The sequence below is a fragment of the Sorghum bicolor genome, chromosome 4 (genome assembly GCF_000003195.3).
Source record: "Sorghum bicolor cultivar BTx623 chromosome 4, Sorghum_bicolor_NCBIv3, whole genome shotgun sequence".
NCBI lineage: Eukaryota > Viridiplantae > Streptophyta > Magnoliopsida > Poales > Poaceae > Sorghum > Sorghum bicolor.
The window spans coordinates 46,301,650-46,324,377 of NC_012873.2; the positions used below are offsets into that span (position 1 = coordinate 46,301,650).

General features: G+C 39.9%; 1 protein-coding gene across 1 annotated transcript; it reads right to left on the reverse strand.

Moving 5' to 3' along the window:
• On the reverse strand, positions 7,377-21,784 carry LOC8056694 (probable UDP-N-acetylglucosamine--peptide N-acetylglucosaminyltransferase SEC). The gene is made up of 28 exons (XM_002453798.2): positions 21,339-21,784; positions 19,740-19,888; positions 19,554-19,652; positions 19,382-19,432; positions 18,190-18,306; positions 18,061-18,117; positions 15,395-15,514; positions 14,712-14,774; positions 14,535-14,613; positions 14,166-14,275; positions 14,034-14,087; positions 13,894-13,961; positions 13,689-13,791; positions 13,326-13,528; positions 13,123-13,219; positions 12,596-12,667; positions 12,428-12,504; positions 10,133-10,249; positions 9,966-10,050; positions 9,716-9,883; positions 9,221-9,331; positions 9,047-9,133; positions 8,830-8,957; positions 8,563-8,645; positions 8,332-8,437; positions 8,098-8,244; positions 7,903-8,023; positions 7,377-7,819 (listed from the first exon to the last, which is right to left on the reverse strand). The coding sequence occupies exons 1-28, from the start codon at positions 21,586-21,588 to the stop codon at positions 7,706-7,708; spliced, it is 3,036 nt and encodes a 1,011-aa protein (XP_002453843.1). The 5' UTR covers positions 21,589-21,784; the 3' UTR covers positions 7,377-7,705.

Below are 22,728 nucleotides of genomic sequence, written 5' to 3' on the forward strand. Positions count from 1 at the left end.
TAAACTAAAAAACGGGGCCTTAGGAACTGGCCCATAGTGGGAACCGGTGCAAAGGGTCCAGCGCGCTAGGGCGGGCTCCTGGAAATTTTCAACACCCTTTAGCACCGGTTCCCACTATGGGCCAGTTCTAAAGGCCCTGTTTTTTAGTTTAGGATTTTTCAATTGTTTATATATACAGTTTATATTATAAATTGTATAGTAAATTAAATATTTTGCATAATGTTTTTTAAACAGTGACATATATTGTAATTTGGTATAATGTACACATGAAAATTTTTAAACTTAAATATCTTATTGTATTTTTATAATTTGCAATGATTTTGTAAGAAATGTTTAGTATTTTGTTAATGCTAAAATATATTATTCCAATAAATTTACAAAAACTATATCCAATTAACTGGAAATTTATTTTCACATCATATTGACGTAAAACTTTTTATTTTTGTTATTTACTACTAGGAATGCTAGTTGGGTTTATTTTTCATCAAATAAAAAATCATATAAAAATATATATCTTGATGAACACACCTGACCGAACCCTAGATTGTCCCAAATGAAAAAGTCATGAATACAAAGTTTGCTACACTCATCAAGTTCTACATTTTGTCTAATGGTCAACTTTTCATTTGGAAAAGTTTGAACCACTGAATTTTGAATTTTCATAGAACTCATAGCCACGCAGCGGTTTCGGAACCCTAGATGGTCTCGAATGGAAAAGTCATGAATACCAATATTGTTCCACTCATCAAAATCTACATTTCATATATAGACCATTTTTGTATTTGACAAAGTTTTGGGAAGGTGTAGTTGAAAATCCACAATTGACACATATAGTTTCATTTAGTTTGTGTGAGATTCAAGAATTGGTGGGTATTGTTAACTTAAACTTTCTCAAATGGAAAAATTGTGTATATAAAAAGTTTAGATATTGATGATATCTAACAACTTGGTATTCAAATTTTTTTCATTTGAAGTAATTTAGTTTTTCATTTGACCAAGTTTGACCAAAACCCGTCTTGGATTTTATAGAAATGTGCTTAGGATTGGCTCAAATTTATCCAAATGGAAAAATAGTCAATATATCAAATGTATATCTTGATGATCTCTAACAACTTTGTATTCAAACTTTTTTCATTTGAAGTCATCAAATAGGCCATTTGATCAAGTTTGACCAAAGTCAAAGCATTGGGTTTTACAAACACACCCTTTGACCGAACCCTAGATTGTCCCAACTGGAAAAGTCATGAATACAAAGTTTGCTACACTCATCAAGTTCTACATTTTGTCTAATGGTCAACTTTTCATTTGGAAAAGTTTGAACCACTGAATTTTGAATTTTCATAGAACTCATAGCCGCACAGCGGTTTCGGAACCCTAGATGGTCTCGAATGGAAAAGTCATGAATACCAATATTGTTCCACTCATCAAAATCTACATTTCATATATAGACCATTTTTGCATTTGACAAAGTTTTGGGAAGGTGTAGTTGAAAATCCACAATTGACACATATAGTTTCATTTAGTTTGTGTGAGATTCAAGAATTGGTGGGTATTGTTAACTTAAACTTTCTCAAATGGAAAATTGTGTATATAAAAAGTTTAGATATTGATGATATCTAACAACTTGGTATTCAAAATTTTTTCATTTGAAGTAATTTAGTTTGTCATTTGACCAAGTTTGACCAAAACCCGTCTTGGATTTTATAGAAATGTGCTTAGGATTGGCTCAAATTTATCCAAATGGAAAAATGGTCAATATATAAAATGTAGATCTTGATGATCTCTAACAACTTTGTATTCAAACTTGTTCATTTGAAGTCATCAAATGGGCCATTTGATCAAGTTTGACCAAAGTCAAAGCATTGGGTTTTACAAACACACCCTTTGACCGAACCCTAGATTGTCCCAAATGGAAAAGTCATGAATACAAAGTTTGCTACACTCATCAAGTTCTACATTTTGTCTAATGGTCAACTTTTCATTTGGAAAAGTTTGAACCACTGAATTTTGAATTTTCATAGAACTCATAGCCACGCAGCGGTTTCGGAACCCTAGATGGTCTCGAATGGAAAAGTCATGAATACCAATATTGTTCCACTCATCAAAATCTACATTTCATATATAGACCATTTTTGCATTTGACAAAGTTTTGGGAAGGTGTAGTTGAAAATCCACAATTGACACATATAGTCATGACAATTTTTGCATTTGATGATCTCTAACAATTGGAAAAGTCATGAATAAAAAGTTTGTTACACACATCAAAATTCACAATTCTCAAATATAGTTTCATACAAAGTCAAGCCGACACAACAGTGAACTTCTTCTTGACGTATGACCCTTGGTTATGATCCTGCCGTAACCATGGAGTATCCTCATTGTTTAACAGAATGCTAGGGTCTTTGTTGACTATGAAGGGCGGAATTCGATCATCCCTTTCGTAATCGCCTGACATGTCTGACTTGTCCTCAATTCCGACAATGTTTCTTTCCCAGAAAGGACAATGTGGCGCTTTGGCTCATTGATGATTGAGTGGTCATCATTTTTTCCTCTCTTTGGTTTCGTAGACATATCTTTGACATAGTACACCTGACTCACGTTTGCGGCAGGGACGAATGGTTCGTCTTTGAACCCACTATTGTTAAGGTCCACGGTTGTCATCCCATACTCCTTGTCGACTGTTACCCCACCTCCGATCATCTTCACCCATTGGCACCGGAACAAAGCAACTTTAAAATTAGCTGCATAGACTAGTTCCCATATGTCTTCTATGCGTCCATAATATGTTTGTCTGTTCCCATTTGGATCCGTGGCATCCACGCGTACACCACTATTTTGGTTGGTGCTCCTTTTATCTTGGCCAACTGTGTAAAATGTGTTACCATTTATCTCGTACCCTTTGTATGTGAGGACATGCCATGATGGTTGCCTGGCCAACAAATAAAGCTGCTCATCAATGTTTTCATCACCTTGACATTTTTTGCGCAACCAATCGCCAAAAGTTTCCATGTGCTGACGCATTATCCAAGCTTCATTCTTCCCGGGCCACTGGGACCGTAGGAAATCTTTGTGTACCTCAACATATGGTTCCACCAATGAGGAGTTCTGGAGAACTCTGTAGTGTGCTTTATTGAAGTAATCGTCTCCCGTACCAATATTGTTTTCTTCCCAAGTGTTCCCTTTCCGCTGAGTCTGCCCTCGTGTCAAGATTCAGGAATGCCAATTGGGTCAAGGTCTGGAATAAAGTCAACACAGAACTATAAGACCTCCTCTGTTCCGTAGCCCTTGGCAATGCTTCCTTCTGGCCGGGAACGACTATGGACATATTTCTTTAGGACACCCATGAATCTCTCGAAGGGGAACATGTTGTGTAGGAACACAGGACCGAGAATACGAATCTCTTTGACCAGATGAACTAGGAGGTGTGTCATGATATCGAAGAAGGATGGAGGGAACACCAACTCAAAGCTGACGAGACATTGAACGACATCATTCTGCATAGTAGCTAGTTGCTCTGGATTGATTGCCTTCTGAGAAATTGCATTGAGGAATGCACATAGCTTTACGGTGGCTAGACGTACGTGTGGAGGTAGAATTCCTCTTAAAACGACCGGCAGCAATTGCGTCATTAGAACGTGACAGTCATGGGACTTCAAGTTTAGGAATTTCTTCTCTGGCACATTAATTATTCCCTTGATATTGGAGGAGAATCCAGATGGGACCTTGATGCTGCTAAGACATTCAAACATGCTTTTCATCTCTTCTTTGCTCAGAGTGTAGCTAGCAGGGCTTAAGTAATGACGTCCATCATCTGTCTTTTCTGGATGCAGGTTGTCTCGTTCTTTCATGCGCTGCAAGTCTTGTCGTGCTTCAAGTGAATCCTTAGACTTCCCGTAGACACCCATGAATCCGAGTAAGTTCACACAAAGATTCTTTGTCACGTGCATCACGTCGATCGCGTTGCGGACCTCTAGGACATTCCAGTAAGGTAGCTCCCAAAATATGGATTTCTTCTTCCACATGGGTACGTGTCCCTTAGCATCCTTGGGAATAGGTTCGCTGCCTCATCCCTTTCCAAATACCACTTTTATATCCTTGACCATTTCGAGTACATCATCCCCGGTTCGATTGAGAGGTTTGGTCCGGTGGTCTGCCTTGCCTTTAAAATGCTTGCCTTTCTTTCGTACTGGGTGGTTCACAGGAAGAAACCGACGGTGGCCAAGGTACACGACCTTTCGACATTTTTTCAAAAATACACAGTCAAGGTCTTCATAACAATGTGTGCATGCATTATATCCCTTGTTTGACTGGCCTGAAAGATTACTCAGAGCTGGCCAATCATTGATTGTTACAAACAGCAATGCTCGCAGGTCAAAGTGCTCTTGTTTGTACTCATCCCACACGCGAACTCCTGGTTTGCTCCATAAAAGTTGAAGTTCCTCAACTAATGGCCTTAGGTAGACATCTATGTCATTGCCAGGTTGCTTCGGTCCTTGGATAAGCACCGGCATCATAATAAACTTCCGCTTCATGCATAGCCATGGAGGAAGGTTGTAGATACATAGAGTAACTGGCCAAGTGCTGTGACTACTGCTCTGCTCACCGAAAGGATTCATACCATCTGTACTTAAGGCGAACCGCAAGTTTCTAGCATCATCTACAAAATCTGAGAATTCTCTGTCTATCGCTCTCCACTGGGATCCATCGGCAGGGTGTCTCAGCATATTGTCTATCTTACGGTCTTCTTTATGCCACCGCAACAACTTTGCATTGTCCTTATTTCTGAACAGACGTTTTAATCGTGGTATTATAGGAGCATACCACATAACCTTGGCAGGAATTTTCTTCCTATGACGTTCTTCACCCTCAACATTGTCAGGATCATCTCGTCTAATCTTATACCGTGATGCCTTACATACTGGACATGCATCCAAATTCTCGTATTCCTCCCCACGGTAGAGGATGCAGTCATTAGGACATGCGTGTATCTTTTGGATTTCTAATCCCAAAGGGCAGACAACCTATTTTGCTTCATACGTAGTGGTGGGCAATTCGTTGCCTTTCGGAAGCATCTTTTTTATGATCTTCAATAACTGCCCAAATGCCTTGTCAGATGTACCATTCTTTGCCTTCCATTGCAGCAATTCTAGTGTGGTACCCAGCTTTTTTTTGCCCCTCTTCAGCGGTGGGATATAGCGATTTCCTGTGGTCCTCTAGCATGCGCTCGAACTTGGCTTTCTCTTTATCACTTTTACATTCTCTTTGTGCATCACGGATGGCATCACCAAAAGCATCATCGCCCCGATCATCTTCTGCCGCCACCTCTTCTTCATTATCTCCCCCCATTGCAACATCATTGAAGCCACCGTACTGAGCAATAATATTGGCATGGTCCAATTCTTCTTCTTCTTCTTCTTCACCTTCATCCATTATAATCCCGCTTTCTCCATGTTTGGTCCAACAAATATAGTTTGGTACGAAACCAGACTTTAATAAGTGTGAATGAAGAGTTCTTGAGTTAGAATATTCCATCAAATTCTTGCACACGGCACATGGACAGCACATGAAACCGTCCCTCTTATTTGACTCGGCCACACTTAAGAAATAGTGCACGCCATTAATGAACTCTTCGGAGCGCCGATCGGCATTATACATCCAATTACGTGTTACCATCTGCATTAAATATAACATATATATTATGAAAACCATGCACACATATAGTTTCTCATCTTATTGCACAACATGTCTAAGATACATAGTTGATTAATTTAGGAAAGCTTGGCTACAACAAATACAATCGCAACTAGCACTAAAAAACCAAAACTAAAATGCACTTAAGCAACATAATTAGTTCGCGTCCGATCCCAACTATAATAGATAGATCATTCGCTTGATCAACATCATTGAACTCCTTTCGTCGGCTCACTGCCTCACCACCTTCAGCCTCAACCACCTGTGCAAAAGATTTCTTAATGTGTTCAATGTATTCTTCCTCCCAGTACCAATCTGTACATCCGCCGGTACCGTCCCACTGAAATTAAAAGAGAGAATCAAAAGTTTAATTAATATCATTTAAAAAAATATGCACATATATAAGCAAATGTCTGGAAATAACTCACATTACGATGTGGATACTTGTAGAATATACGACCCTTGTTTACTCCCTCTTTTGACACTTTGTACTCCATCAAAATCTTCTGTCCACACTTGCCACAAGTAATGAGAGGGAGTTCCGGACGGTATCGCTTTTGAACCCGTTGAGAGACCGAAGACCCGGTCACGGTTGCCATCTACTATCCATACTCAATTTTTAAACAATTATAAATTCCACATTTACTAGTAAACATGTATGATACAATGGACATTATATGTAGTAATAAAAATAAATCAAGTGATATTAACAAACCAATTAATTTGAACTATCCTACTTTCTAAGATCATAAAAATATACTATAATTCATTCTTGCAAACTACATTAATACTAGGTCAACCATGAAATATGATATATATATATATATACTACCAGAACAGTATCCATGTCAACAGCAAATCCATGAACAACTTCAAGAACAGAACAGATCATGTATACTTGAACAGATCGAGTACTGACCTAAGAACTTGAACCCTAAACCCTATCAAGTACCCTCTACCTCGGCATCAAAACCTACAGAACAGCGCCCTAGCGAGAGAAGACGGCGAGTACTAACCTGATGGGGACGGTCGGGTGGCTTCACGTCGAAGAGGAGAGGCGGCGCGACCTTCCTCGATCCTCGACGGGAAGAGGTGAAGTCGCAGACAGGAAGGGGAAAAAGAATCAGGGGGACAGCCGGCCGGGCTTCTTTGGCACACACGGGAGAGGGACTTGCGGGTGCAGGAGGGAGCTGTCGAGGCCGAAATCACCGATACGAAGCTCACACTGCGCACAGATATATACGCATGCAAGGACTCCGTTTACCAAATTAGGAAATAATACCAAATAGATTTACCAAGTTGTTGGAGAGGTGTTTTTGTGTTTTTACTAAAATAATAAGAATACCAAAAAAATTTACCAAGTTATTGGAGATGCTCTAAGATAAACACCAACAGATTCATTTGCTTGCGCACAAGGTAATAGTTGCGAGAATGGCCGACTTATCTGAAAATCAAAATTCAGAGCATATAGTTCAACTCTATGGAGCAAGTGGATCTTGCGCTTTATTACCAAAGAAAAATCATTTTCCCAGCATACTTGTCTCAAATCACCAAATCAAACAAAGCTTCAAGAAGCATCACTACAAACTAGCCTTCTTTTAGATTAACGATGCCATTCACATGTAGCTTGCAAATAAGCCACTCACCGAGTCAAATGCCCGCAGCCGGCAAACCCCATGACAAAATTCAGCGGACAGAAGTCATTAAGAATGAGATTTCACATCGACAACCTTCATAGTTACAGATTATTTTATAAACCACGACTGCAATACAAAGTAACAACCCGATAACAGTTGTGGCTCGTTACTAATAAATAGACCTCGGCAACAATAAGGATAACAATACAGGCTAGCCCTAGAACTTTTGTAGTGTACATACTACACAAGTTAGCCTCCACAGAGGTGATGTGCACAGCAGGACAGGCGGCGGCAAACAAGCACCTGGAGCGGTCACAATGCTAAATATGCTACAACTCTCGCCTTATTTACAGAGCCGGGCTGGTGATGAAATCTCGTTAGCGGTCAAACGGGAACTCATTGTCATCCTCTAACACCTTGAATGGCTCCGGGTGGCGACTGGAGCAGTAAAGGTTCCACATCTTGTAGTAAGCCCTTTCAAGATTGCGCACCTGAGACAGTTTGCATGTAATGCTGATCAGAATTCAAGACTGTAGGTCATGATTGTTCAGGGATATTGATTGCAAGAACTTACCCATCGAGCTGTATCGAACAACGGGCAGGTCATACGAACTTCCTTGAGCTTGTTAGTCAATGCTTGAAGCTTCACTGGATTTAACGCAAGGTCTACAGCTCTATCTTCATACTCCTTCATGCTGGCACAAAAAGGAAGTTAGCCTCTGCACCGTTCAATTATAATATCTAAATTGGCATTTTTGTCCATATTTACCTGCTAACAATCATCTCCTCCCCAAGCCCGGTAGCTACGCATAGGGAACCAGCTACTCTGGTTGCCATTTTCTCTAGTGGAAGGGTGATCATTGGCAGACCAGCCCACAGTATGTCCGTGCCTGTTGTGTGTGCATTGCAGAGGGGGCTGATTGAAAAAATCAAGAGGACAGTGTAAATTAATCATATGTTTTCAGCTTATGATTGAAAAAAGAACAACAGATGAAGAACATACGTGTCCAGGAAAAGGTCTGCCAGTGCACTGCGTCGTATGTGCTCATTTTTCATGGCAACGTCTGTGAATATAATTTGATCTGATCTTACTCCTCTTGCAACAGCATCTGTATAGAAAGGGTGTGAGGGAACATTGCAGATGTCGAATAAACTGTCATCATTTGAAGCTTTCGTTTACAAGCTAGATTAAAAAGTGAAAAATAGACAATAGGAGCCTCTTGAGTGTACTTACGTGCTCTCACTCTAGTTTCACCAGCTGCCGGGAATCTTAAGAGCCATAATGCGCTGTTGGGAACACGTTTGAGAATATTGCACCTTAAGAAAGAATTGAGAACAAATATTAGTAGCAATACATAATAAAGAATAGTCCAGTGAAAAGAGTAAATAAATCTAGTTTGATCAATCTAATTCATCGAGCACCATTGGGAAATCTAAAACCAAAAACACATGCCTCAAACTTGCAGTGCACACACGGAGCATGTAGATAGTGGACACTTACCATGTGTCAAATATCTCAGGATCCATTTTGTAAAGCTGATTGAAGCAAGCAAAAATAAATTTATCCTCAGGTAATCCATAATCAGATCTTTTGTGTGGACATACAGGAGTGAGACAGTCTCGATTTTTCTGGTACAGAATATGTTTTCAAATTTATATCAAATATCATTAATGAAAAAAAAAAGGAAAAGAAGACATGAAGAAGCATGAAGTCAAACCTGCTTGTAGTCATTGACAAAATAGCAATGAGGCAAATGGACAAGCTTTTCTGAATATATATGTGAATATCTAGATGGAGAAACAAACTGCAAGACCATTTAAAACAAACAGCATTCAATATAAATCACTTAGCCTAATTAACTGTTAGACAAGAACCATAGATGCTCACATACCTCATCTGTGACCAAGTAGTCTATGTATGCAGCACCCGTTGTTCCAGGGAACCCCATGTACGAAACTTGGATAGGTGCTGGCTGCAATGCAAAAATTTCATTCCTGGCACCCTGTTTCCATCAAGTACATGTCAGACAGCAAATAGCAACACAAGGACACCTAATATCAGTGTAAGGCTGTGTACAGACAAACCAAAGTGCACCTTGTGTTAATTTCCCAACTTCAATGTAAATTTATTGTTTTTTAATTAAAAGCCTCCATGGCAAGGTCTTCTAATTCTATGTAACACCAATTATAGATATCAGTGGTTCCAACCAAATAGCAATCACAATCCTCAGAAGTCACAATAAACAATTTGCCCCAGAAGAACCAAGGATACACATTACAACACGAGAAAAGCAAATGACAATCATTTGAAGAAACTGAATTGAAACAATAACTGAGATATCAAGAATTGACAAACTATTCACCGAATGGACAGCATTATTTATTACCTTTGTGTAGCCATTAAGATTTATCAATATCTGTATTTTATCTTGATTGATAAGTCTAGCGATATTATCAGAAGTCATGGCAGAAACATCAACAAAATGTTCTGCCTCAGACTGAATACGCTGCCTCCACTCGGTACCATCATTTTGACTGAGTGCATAGCAAAAGACCTGGCATTCCATCATGGGTCAGAGAGATAACCACAACATAATGTGAAAAGGGAGGGAGGAGGTTCAATGGAAATAAAACAACCTCGATATTGGCACGATCATGCATTCCAAATACTGATCCCATGAGATGGGAAAGAGGGTGATTTCCAAAATCACTACTCACATATCTGTAGCATGGAAAGGCCATTTATTCTGCTGTTGGATAAGTCTTTCGAATTTAATGTACAAAAGAAAGTATTGTGTACATACCCTACTCTGAGTCGGCAGTGTTTACCCTCTGCTTTTACAGGAACAGGAGATGGATGCACAAAAGGTGGCAGACCAAAACGAGAGGCGATCAAGGAACAATGGGCCGCATATTTACAGCTGTCAATGAAAAGGGTTACATTAAAAAAAAAGGAATGGATATATTTTAATTTAATTTAGAGTAAATTCTGCCCCCCCCCCCGAACTTGTCGCTGAATTATAAAAACATCCTCGAACTCGAATACTGGACAACATACCCCTTAACTTTCAAACCGGATAAATAACCACCCCAAAAATAGTTCAGAGTGATTTCGATGGTGGTTTTGGTTGATATGGCATGTGGGCCCTACATGTTGAATATTTGAGCTCCTAATAAAGTATAACTCTTTACATAGATAAATTTGCAACAAGTGTTACTAGTACATCTTAGTGGCCTAGTGGTAAGCCTCTTGCTTTGTAAACCAGAGGTTTTCATACGTTGCCAGTCTCATTTTTTGTTGTTATTTTCCATTTTGCATTCCTTTGCTGCTATATGTAACCCGGTCTCATTTTTTGTTTTTATTTTCCATTTTGCATTCCTTTGCCGCTATATGCAGTGGCGAAGGGAAGGGGGGGCTGAGGGGGGCCTGGCACCCCCAACCTTCCCATAACTCCCTTAATACATCACATAGATTAGATGCTGAGTTGTCTACTTAACTAGTTAATAGTATTATCTGTACTAAGATTTTTATTCTTATTTTATATTAATCTCTAATAGTTTCTTATACAAATAAAATCTAGATCTTTCTAATATTTTCTTCATATCTTTTATTTTTATTATTGCCTATCAAACATTAGTTTGTCTCCTACTACATACTCTAATTAGCTAGTTAATTAAAAATTAGTGTTTTTCTTGTTTAATCCTTTCGAATTGATCCCAACAATGGGATCTATATTATTTAGCATTAGTCTTTCTATTATCTTTCTTATCTCCTAAGTTTTTGTCATTATTTGTCTAAACTCTAAACGGTTATTTAGCTCGTGTACTCAACTTTTAAACACTAACAGTGGTATGGTGTTTCTGTTTAACCTTCTATTTAAATGACCATTTTACCCGTGATCGTCTTGGCTGAGGCTAAACGACATGCAACTGATTGTTTGTCATTCAATGTTAGGATCTAGTGCTAATTAATGTTGCCCCCGTTTAACTACTTGTTTTATTATGATTCTTTTCTTGGTCAAAGAAATAGATTGATTAGGTGAAGGTTAGAGGCCTGAGACCAATTAATTTATCTTTATTTTTTTAGTTTTTCTTCTTTTTTTTTATCGTAACACAAACGTTTATTTTGCTGCTATGTACATCTTTATCATATAATATTTTAACACATATAATTGTTCTTGGTTTGCACGGCCCCCCCTATGTTTAAATTCTAGCTCCGCCCCTGGCTATATGTAATCCAGAGGTCGTAGGTTCATACCTTGCCGGCCTCATTTTTTGTTTTTATTTTCCATTTTGCATTCCTTTGCATCTATGTATAACGCCGTTCTAAATTTTCATTTTCTTTTGACCCTTTAAAATTAAGTATAGATAATATACTTCACTCTTTAGTTTTTCTATTTTTTTTTCCTCTCTTGTTGTGTCCCATGAGACCTCATGTGTCTTTATTTTTATTTATTTTTTAAAATTTTTATTCCCTCTAGATACTATAACTATAAATAATACATATCATTGTTTATTTTGCAATTTTTTTGATCCCATCTTGTTGTGTCCTGTGAGATATGCGCCATGAAATGGAATGGAAATTGGTAGCTATGTATGTATACTGTCGTGTCTGCTTTATAAAGTCGGCACTCCAACATTAGTTGTGCATCAGAAAAAAAATAGCAGCATACCCTGTGGCAAAATCCTAGGTCCGCCACTGAATTATTTTTTTTTGACCCGAAAATACAGCAGGGAAGACCCCCACTGTAAGAAATTTTTCTTGATTTTCAAAAAGAGGAAAAAACTGTACAAATTAAAGAGGTGCTAAAAGACCTAAGCGACACAACCAGCAAGAGGGCAGGAGAAACTGCACTCCAGAGAAGCAGAAGGAACTATGAGAGGGGGTCTAAACAGAGAAAAGCATGTCGTTTTTCTTCACAAAGTCTAAAGGCTTAAAAGAGGGGAGGAGGGGGGGGTATTTTATCCAGTCTTAAAGTTGAGGGGGTAAGTTGTCCGGTATTTGAGTCCAAGGGTTTAAATTCAACGACATGTTTCGGGGTAAATCGGACATTACTCTTTAATTAAAAGACCAGTAAAGTGTACAGTGAAAAACTCACCTTATTTCCAAAGCAAGCATTGGATCAATAGGATAAGCAATGGCATGGAAAGGTTGGACACTTGGAAGTACTGACATCTGTAGTAAAAAGGACAAAAGATATAAGTTGTGCAGGAAAAGAATTTCCCATTATTCAAAATGGAATTTCATTCATTTTTATAAAGGGCACCTTTATTTGCCTTCTAATAATTTCTTCAACGTCACGAAACATGGCATCTCTGTTTTCCCAGTCACAGACACACTGCAGTAATGCAAAGAAAACGATAAACATTAGTAGACTAGCTATCCCATTAAAAGGTCAGTTGCTTCAAATCACTGGACCAAAACTTGAACAATACAGGATTATAAAGGCAGCAAAGGCGAGAAAGCTGAGATAATAATCCGATGGAAGCGCCTGAAGTTTATCCTAATGCAGGTAGCAGCCTAGCAGGTTTTGCAGAGTCAACATAATCCTAAGCACTAACCTACATCAGAGATTTCTACATGTGACTACTGTTAACTCACAATTGAGCAGTTCTTTGCATCAATGTCCTTGCATGTTTGCACAGATCTGCCGTATTAATTTGCATAAGTAGTAGACACAACATAAAGATGAATATGTTGTAACATATCTTTTATTTCCTCAAGAGTTTACAGTCTTATATAAATCTTTATTTCACAAATGCATTTAAAGGGTAGAGAAAAATTGCAAGATACCTGTAAAGTATGCAGGAGATTACAGGTTGCCTCAGGAAAATCAGGACGCAGCCGGAGAGCCTGTTTGTAGCTAACTATAGCTGTTTCTACATGCCCACTGCAAAATATTACATTACAATATTATACAACAGAAATAAAAAAAATGATGCCAGAAATTAAATGCAGTACATTAACACTGCATAAGCTTGAGATTCATAGAATACCTGTCCTTGTATGCTGAGGCCAAGTTGGCATGGGCTTCTGCCATGTTTGGCCTAATTGTTGCTGCCTGAACATAATCCTGAATTGCTTCATTAACTCTGCCAATCTCTTTGAATGTGTTCCCTCTATTAACTAGTGCATCAGCTGCTGTAGGATCTATACGAAGTACTTCAGTGTAACATGTGATAGCATCAGCATAGTTTCCCTGGTGCATATACAAAATAGAGAAATCAGAGATAGAAACAGCAGGTCTGCAGGTGTGTGTCTTGGATATTGTTCAACCAATCATTCAATTTGAACATTAGAACAGAAACTTTGTTGTCCTACAGCTACAAGGATCAGACAAAATGAAGGAAGAAAACCACCTGTTGCTTGTATATCACAGCCAAATTGTTAAGTGGGGAAGATAATCCAGATGTCACAGATATAGCTGCTTTGTAAAATGAAGCAGCAGCGCTTATCATGCTCCTGCATTATATTTTTTTGTCATCATGAGCTCACTTGCATCTTTAAGTCAGATAAAAGTTTGTTTTCTTTCATATTAAGAATATGTGCATATAAGAATCTCACCACTCCATGTATATGTTTCCTAAGTTAGTAAGGGCTTGCGGGTGGTTTGCTTGCAGTGCAAGGCAGGACTGCACAAACACAACTAGATCACAACATGAGCAACATGTAGAACAAGTAAAACCAATAGCAAGAAAACATACTCTGTAGCAGTTGATTGCTTCTTCTACTCTTCCAGCATCTTTAAGTGCATTGCCCTACAGAGATAAAAATTGTGAACTAGTTGTTCAATTTTTACATAAAAATAGTTTACAAAATGTGGATCAGAGACTAACCATGTTGTTGTATGCTTCAACAAACTGTGGGTCGTAGACTATAGCTTGATTGTAACAGCGAATTGCCATATCAAGCTGGCCTTGCTCATAGTAAATAGTAGCAAGATTACCTGCATGAAAATGTTCCCCCTACCTTTGTATTACGAGGTATACTAAGGCTCTACTTTGAAGGTAAAGAAAGGACCATTCTCTTGTAAGCTTGTTCGCATCTCACCCGAGATGAGTATCTAAATGCATGAACTCGAAGGATAATCTTTAATCAGTATTTACTTTTATTTTTGTGCTAAAAGTTAAAAAGTTTTAAAGAAAACAATACCCTGATACAGAGAGGCCAGGGTTTGGCAAAGAAAAAGAAGAATCAAGTCTCACCATAAGCCATAGCATAGTCAGGACGTGCCTGCAGTGCACGCTGATAACACATAATGGCATCTTGAGGCATTCCCAAAGCCTGGAGAACCAAAAAATATAAGATCCAGTTTCCCTCCAAGAGCGAAGTTATCCCTGCATTCTCTTGCAGTATACTTGTGTCACAACCTATAGACTTACCTTATAAACATTCCCTTGGTTAAGATATGCATCGGCGAAAGATGGCTTAAGCTTAACAGCTTCCTGCAAGTTTTAAGAGAAGTTTAAATTCCCTTCATTACAATGAGAAAGCACTATTTCGGTAGATTTGCAAGGCATAGAAGAGCCATGAAGCAAAAAGTAATCACTGAAGGAAGATCCAAATCTCAAAACCAAAACATGATGCTAGGAAGTGACAGCACAATTTAGCCCAAAACAAACCATCGTGCCATCGCAAATGCATGAAGTAACTTCCATCTCTCCTAGATTCCATGTAAATAAAATGATCTATGACCTTCACATGCACCACAAAAAATACAATTCAGTACATAAGGGACCTTGATAAACTATGAAATAAAGCATAAGTGACGTAAAGTAGTCCCTCCACCCCAAAACATACAGCACGATTTGACTTGGTGTACTCCTATCACACTTCAACCACTCACTTCTCTTATAACATATAATTTGTGGAAACAAAAGTTTGATCATTAGAAAGTATTTCTAAATACAATTCCAATCTAACCATTTTGTAGCTCAATTTCTTATATAATTAGACTACTTGCTGGTCAAAGATAACGAGGTTTGAATCATGAGATACATGTACGCCTTATAATTTTTGATAGAGGGAGCAGTGTAATAGTCAAATAAGTAGTCACAGAATTTACCTTATAATACATTAAAGCTTTGTCGAGGTCTCCTGCCTCCATAAACAGACCAGCAAGGTTTGACCATGCAATTGCAAAATGAGGATCTATGCGTAACGCCTCGATGTAGCAACTGTATGCCTGTTATTACAATCAACATGTCAAATCACAAAGCTATCAGTCTACACCAGGGGAGTTCAAGTGCTGACGCCAACAGATAAATATAAAAGCTGATCTTGAGATTCATACCATTACAAGAAATACAACATTATAAATGTACACAACATTATAAATGTCGAAGTACAACCAGTGCCATTACAATTCTGTGGATATTAGAACCATGTCATAGTGTACGTTTGGAACCAATGTTTTACAAGTCAAGGCGTCCGATTAATCGTAATTGGTCCCTTGAACTTGGTTAAGGGTACCGAGGTGATTATCTTGACTAGGTTCCTGGTCGTCTTACTGATCGTTGATAAATTGAAATTAGTCATTTGATTAGGGACTAGGGAGTGGACCACCAGGTTGGCTGTTGTCCATTCACAGGCCTGCTCAACTGGCCTCTGAGGCTGGCTATTCGGCTGCCAATTTGGCCTGGCAGGATTAGCTTAGTTGTGCCCAGGACTCCAAAAGGCAGGGACAGAGGCGTCAGAAATCGGCACGCCACAAGCCACCATTATTCCTTCCCCTGCTGGAAGAATTTCCTCTCGTCAAGCCACTGTCACCCAACCACTCACTCCGATAGCCCCTGCCCGGTCAGTCCAAGCCACTAACCCTCTTCATGAAGCTTCTCCAGGGAGGAAAGGATTGCGAAGATGAGGTTCTCCAGGGAGGCAAGGATTGCGAAGATGAGCTCCTCCAACAGAGAGTTGCCCCTTCCCTCCATCTTCTTTCCATATGCATCCTGATTGCTTGTTGGCATTGCTGTGCCGCTGCCGCTCCGCTACTCTACTCTGTTGTGCAAGTCACCAACTAGCCACTAATGTAGTCTTGATGCTTTATTGTGTATACTTATAGTATATATAGGTATATGTAGTACGCCTATGTCCTGGAATATATAGGACGACAAGGACCGACTAGGCTCAACTAGGCAGTCTGGTCGACTACTAGTCGCTTGGTTGGTTCCATGGTGACTAGAGTCAACTATACGGTTTGTAAACATTGTCTGGGACAAACTCAAATGTGTTTTTTACTCTCATATTTCAGTGTGGATCAAGATATATCCCCACCGCCTTTCCTCTTCCTTAGTCTTATCTTCTTCCTCTAATTCATTATTCCTACTTAATACAATTGGGGAAAGAAAATGAAAATCCAATCTCTACTGAGATATCCAGAACAGATCGACCCAAGTCTTGGCCAACAAGGACAGGCAGCCGAGGGCAAGCAGCCCAAATGCCTCAGTGCCACATGACAGCGTGAGGAAGCCATGGCTGAGAACTTGAACTGCAATCATGGCTGCAGCCTCCCTTCCAGCACTCCAGATCTGTGGCGCTGGTGCACAAGGGCACTCCTCGAACCACATCATGGAGCACACTGATGGCAACAATAAGGTAAGGCATAGAGAAGCTAGATCTGTGAAAGGAGAAGCCCCAGCTCCCCTTTACTTCCCACAGTGGCACACCAGACAAAACACAGAGTTCCATGGTGCACCAGGAGAACCCCATGACAAAGAGTCCATGGAAATAGTCACAAAGGATCCCACCTCAGGCATGGAGCTGCAAAATCCATACTGGGCTGCCCTTCGTCTGATGGCAGCGCACAGTGGCTCATGTTCGAAGTGGACATGGCAGACGGTTGTCGCCATGAGAAGTATGCCTCCATCACCCTGCAGCAGCTAGCAAGGTGGTGGAGGAATGTGTGCACAGGGGGGAGGCGGAAAACCAGCATAATGGAGTGGCCCAACCCACATCCAGTTAGTGGCAGCGTTCATGGACAGATTAAAGGAGTTGGAGACAGGTTTAACTCATGTGATGCTCTTGCTGCCGATCATGGAGCAGAGCAAGGATTTAGGAATTAGAAGATGTCAAAGCTACCCTAGACCACTGTATCTTAGTTCATTCTCCATACGGAAAAATGAGAACCTAAAAGTAGATCCAGAGGTATAGAGGCATACAAAATGACACACTTCAAACCAGAGGCAAATTATAATCGCACTGGTCCCAATTTCAACCTTTATAGTAGCATTTTTAAACTGGCAAAATCGAAATGGCATAAATCTCATTAACTTTTCACAAAGTGCAGGTAAACTAACCAAACCATGACAAACAACATATTTTAAGACCATTTTTAACAAGTTAGTGCCAATTCTATAGCAGTACAAAATAAGGCCATTTGCGAAAGAACTGCATATTTAGTGCACTTCAATACATAAGTCTGAGAGTATTGATCTGTGTCACTGGCTCACTGCAAGTGGTGCAAGTGGAGTGCAAATGTTTGACCATGGACATAGGTCACTGAGTTCATAAGATCTTTAGTTTTGTGATAGTTTGGACAAGTTATACTGTTGCGATTAATCTACCAACAAGAGGTGTAGAACTATATATGGAACAAATACACATGCACAGAAAACAACATTATTGACAAGAACATGTAAATGCACAGAAACACTGGTGAAAAGTGAGTGCAAAGAAGAAATTTTTAGTACAAAACAGTGACAGGTAAGAAGGCCAGAAAATCAAGTTGCTCACCTCTTGAATGAAACCTTGAGCTTTCATCAGATTTCCAAGATTACTATGTGCATCAACCTAAGTCAGGCATAAAATGGCATCAGTTCACATCCAAGCACAACTACTAACTTGATGAACACATGTACGTACCAATCGAGGATTTATAGCAAGTGCTTGTCTACAGCATTGAGCTGCCTCATTCAGTCTCCCCTTCCTGGTATATGCGCTAGCAAGATTTGACCATGCATCACAGAAGTTTGGTCGCAGCTAGAAAAATTAACAGAAAAAAGACAGTGAGGAGCATTTATTTGTAACAATCAAAAGTCAACTGGACCGGCAAGGATTGTAGTAGAAGATTACAATTTACAAACATGAATCCACAAAGCAAAGGCAAGGAGCTTGTGAAGACCACATCACATGTCCACTAGAGTGTAGAGTGAAGATGCCCCCGAAATGGAAGCTTCAGAGGTGAGCGGGGTGGGGGGGTAGGGGGACAGTGAGGAGCTGATTGGAACAAGTATCAGTACGTTCACGTTTCTAATCCAAGTGTCAGTACGTTCATGTTTCTTTTTCTTGAATATGCAGGAGAACTGCATATCATTGCATTATGAAGCAGGCGCTCATGTACACCCAGACAATCACCTCACAACTAGTGGCTAGGCTGTCTAGACAGCACCTGGATTACTTTTAGTCTCCATGCTTTTTACTAGAGCTAGCGGCCTAGCACAAAGCTTGAACTACCATGCTAGCAGTACATACAACCATACATTTACATTTTCAGAGCCTTAGACGATATAAAACCACAAGCAGAAGAAGCCAGCACAAGCCACGACACTAAACAACAACAGAAGCAGCACAGATGTGAGGAGGATGGGCTTGCTGTTGCGGCAGATGGGTGGGGAAGAGCAGCAGAGCTGGAGGCAGATGTACAACAACACAAGGGACTCGAGAGCTAAAAGCCTGAAATTCTGAGTAAGATGGCCACCTGGAAGTGAATCAAATTTCATCACGGCACACTATGTCGATCTCCACCTCAGTACAGCCACCTAGTCACGCCAAACACCATCAAAAACTACCTAAACATGGCTGGACCTGGATAGGCTGCCCAGGACCTAGGTGGGTAGTGTGTCTAGAGTAGTGTTGACCCCCTAAACTAGGTGCTAGGTGGTTTGCCATCATCAATTGTGCAGCATCTAGTCACTACCTAATCATCTTAGATGAGCATCAAACACCAAAAAGTAATAAAATTCATCTAAAACGGTGAAAACTGAAAACAGGTAAAATAATAAGGTATAAAGTAACAAAAAGGCGAAGAAAAATATAAATAAGACCAGAGACAAACCTGAATGGCAGTAAGATAGTAACGAATTGCAAGATCAATATCGCCTTTCTCCTACACAAAAAAAAACATGTCGATGACATAATTGAAAAAATAAAGGTGTTTCAGAGGGGGGATGCATGTATATATATATATAGTAAACACAATAATATTTGTCACATTTGCCCAAAACTACCTTCCAAGCATTTGCCATATTGCCATAGCATTCAGCAAATTGTGGATCTATGGCAAGAGCCTCCTCGTTTTTTGCAATGCACATGTCATAATTACGAATCTGCAACAAAGAAATTCAAACACATTATAAAATGTCAGGTAGAAAAAGCTAACATCCATGCCTGGGGGAATGAAGTGAATTAGCCACCTGATAGTATATAGCTCCAAGGAGGAGGAGGTTATCAGTTCGACGTGCATTCTTCTCGTAAACGACATTACCATGCTCTAATGCCTCTCTGTACTTCCCTGACCTGTAGTTTTGATGAGCTAGTGCCAAATGCCGCTCTTCGTCAACAGCTACACCATTCAAGTAACCAATAAAATTCTCATCAGGCCTACCATCGACATACATGTAAACACAGCGATATGAAACCTTGCGTGCAAGCATCGATTGATAATTTTGTTTCATCTGAACAGAACAAGATAATTCATGTCCATGTTTCCCTCCAACTAAGATCCAAATCATGGATATTAATTATGTTAGAGAATGTTATACCAGTAACATAAAAATAGTGTGTATGGTTGCAGAAAGTTACTCCTAAAGGCAATTACCACGATCAGGCCATGATCTATGGAATTCATGATAATTGAGTGCTCTTTGCAGTTTACATATAAATTTTCACATACGACTTAGAAGTAAAGTAAGCATATGCTTCACACAGACATGAATCACCAGAATCACACTTTGAAACATTGGATAATAAATAAAACTATATTATTTGGCGGTCGTACATCGACTAATAAGAACAGCAAAGCCTTTTGTTCACAAGCAAGTAATAAGAACAACAAAGCCTTTTGTTCACAAGCAAGTTGGGGTAAGCTTCAGTGAAGAATTCAAAACAGTGAAATCCACAATGTAATCCAGCCATTCAACTAATTGCTTGCTAATGCGCGAACCCTAACAGATATACAAATAAATCTTAACTAAGTACTAATCCCACAAATGTGTGGATGCGCACGTCTCCACAAATATGATGTTTTTTCCTAATTTAACATGGCAGCAAATAATTGTTCAGAGATCGCCACCAAGTTGTCACTACCATCAATATCCTCACTAAGCCCCGGATATGAATATACTAGCCCTGTTGGCAACTCGGAATGGCAAAACAGCATGAACATTTGATCATCCACAAAGTAATCTAAAGCTCTTGACTGCAGTTTGTCAGATTTACACAAGCAACCGATACAGTTTGATAGAAGATTGTTTCTGGAACTGAAGAATATGACATCAAGTTCCCAGAAAGTTATGCTGCTAATACAAGCCACCTCCAAAATTGCAATTTTCTAAAGATGGACTAGAGCTAAAGGTTTGAACCACTGAACCCTATACAGAATATAGACCACTAGAAATAAAGATAGCCTATAATATTCTTCTAGAACCTTTTATGCCCACTTCTCCCAGTCCAAAGTCGAAAGAGTCGGCACGATCGCCTACGAGTTGCAATTTCTAATCCAAATCAACACAAAAAAAAAATTATATATTCCACCTATATAATAAATATTTAAAGTAAAAGACAAAACAACAACATCGAATCTCCGCAGTGACACCAACATAGTACTAGTAGTATTCTTATTTCCGTAACGAAAAAAAAAAAGGACATCTCCAAATCTACCAATAGCACCAAGGAAGGGAGGGAAACCGGTAGATCTTAGAACACAAGCTCCAATTCCCACAAATTCAAAACACGGACGGACACAATCTGCGAACAGAAGAGGCGACTAAAAAATCGCTTGCAGCTAGAGTCACCTCCGGCGAGCTGTCCGGGCTTGGGCTTGGGCTCGGGCTGGGCCGCCCTGTCGTCGAGCGGCGCGGGCGGGAGAAGGAACAAGGCGGGCGACGGGGCATTCCTCGCGGGCTCCTCCAGGTCGGCGCGGGCCCCGAACGCTAGCCAGTCCACGCCTGCCCCGAGCACCGCCGGCTGCGGTGCGTGGTTGCGCGCGTCGCCGCCGCCGCCGCCGGCGACGGCGCCGCCGTGCTGCTGTTGCAGCGAGAGCATCTCCGCCTGTGCGGCGGGGAAGGAGAAGCCTCCCAGGCGCGGGCGCCGGCCGGAGGGCCCAGATCGCCGGACGGATCAATCTCTCGCGGCGCGAGAGGAGGCGGCGGGTGGAGGGTCTGGAGGCTTCGAGAGAGCAGAGGGGGACCGGTATGGGGACTCGGAACTTCGGAGACGCACGGCAGGAGAGAGAGCTTCGGCGAATTTTGTATGAGGAGAGAGATTGTGATGGCACAGTAATAATAAATAAAAAAATAAATGGTGGCGAAAGGGAGCGGTCAGGCCTCGTTTAGACCTTGTTTGTTTCTAAAAATTTTTTGGTTAGGGTATTGTAGTATTTTGTTTTTATTTAGCAAATATTATTCAATAATAGATTAACTAGGTTTAAAAATTCATCTCGTGATTTATAGACAAATTATACAATTAGTTTTTGTTTTTGTCTATATTTAAATGGTGGATTAACTTGCGACACATGCATGAAGCATTAAATATAGACGAAAACAAAAACTAATTACACAGTTTTTCTGTAAATCGTGAGACGAATCTTTTGACTCTAGTTAGTCTATGATTAGACAATATTTGCCACAAACAAATGAAAATACTACAATAGCCAAATCCGAAAAAAAAAATCGCGAACTGAACCAGACCTGAAGTAAACAACGCCTAAGGACGTGTTTAGTTCTTTGCACACCTTTTCTCGCCTTGCCGATGCTAGCAATGAGAACCTCAGAAGAGCTGATTTGGCTCTCTTAGGGCACTTCCAATGCAAGACTCTATCATAGAGTTCAAGACAATTAATTACATATTATTTATGGTACTTTTGCTGATGTGGCACCATATTTATTGAAGAAAGATGTAGAAAAAATAAGACTCCAAGTCTTATTTAGACTCCAAGTCCACATTGTTCGAGGTAATAAATGACTTTAGACTCCATGATAGAGTCTGCATTGTGAGTGTCCTTAAGGTAACATGTGGATTAAGGTGGATTAAAGTGCAACCAAACAAGATCTAATTGTATGCAAGGAGGGAGAGAAAATGAGTGGAAAGATTGAAACCGAGTGAGAGGAAAAGGGTTTGTTAAACCAATATTCGCGTATGATCTTCTCTCACTATCCCTTATTCTCTTCCCTCAAAAATAAGACA

Bases quoted from the DNA above. Each gene is read 5' to 3' on its own strand.
- LOC8056694 (XM_002453798.2), bottom strand. From the start codon at position 21,588: ATGCTCTCGCTGCAACAGCAGCACGGCGGCGCCGTCGCCGGCGGCGGC. The intron at 15,515-18,060 runs GTGAGCAACTTG...TTGTAATAACAG, and splicing joins CTCAAGGTTTCATTCAAGAG to GCATACAGTTGCTACATCGA. The intron at 7,820-7,902 runs GTAAGTTCTTGC...AAACTGTCTCAG, and splicing joins TGTTCGATACAGCTCGATGG to GTGCGCAATCTTGAAAGGGC.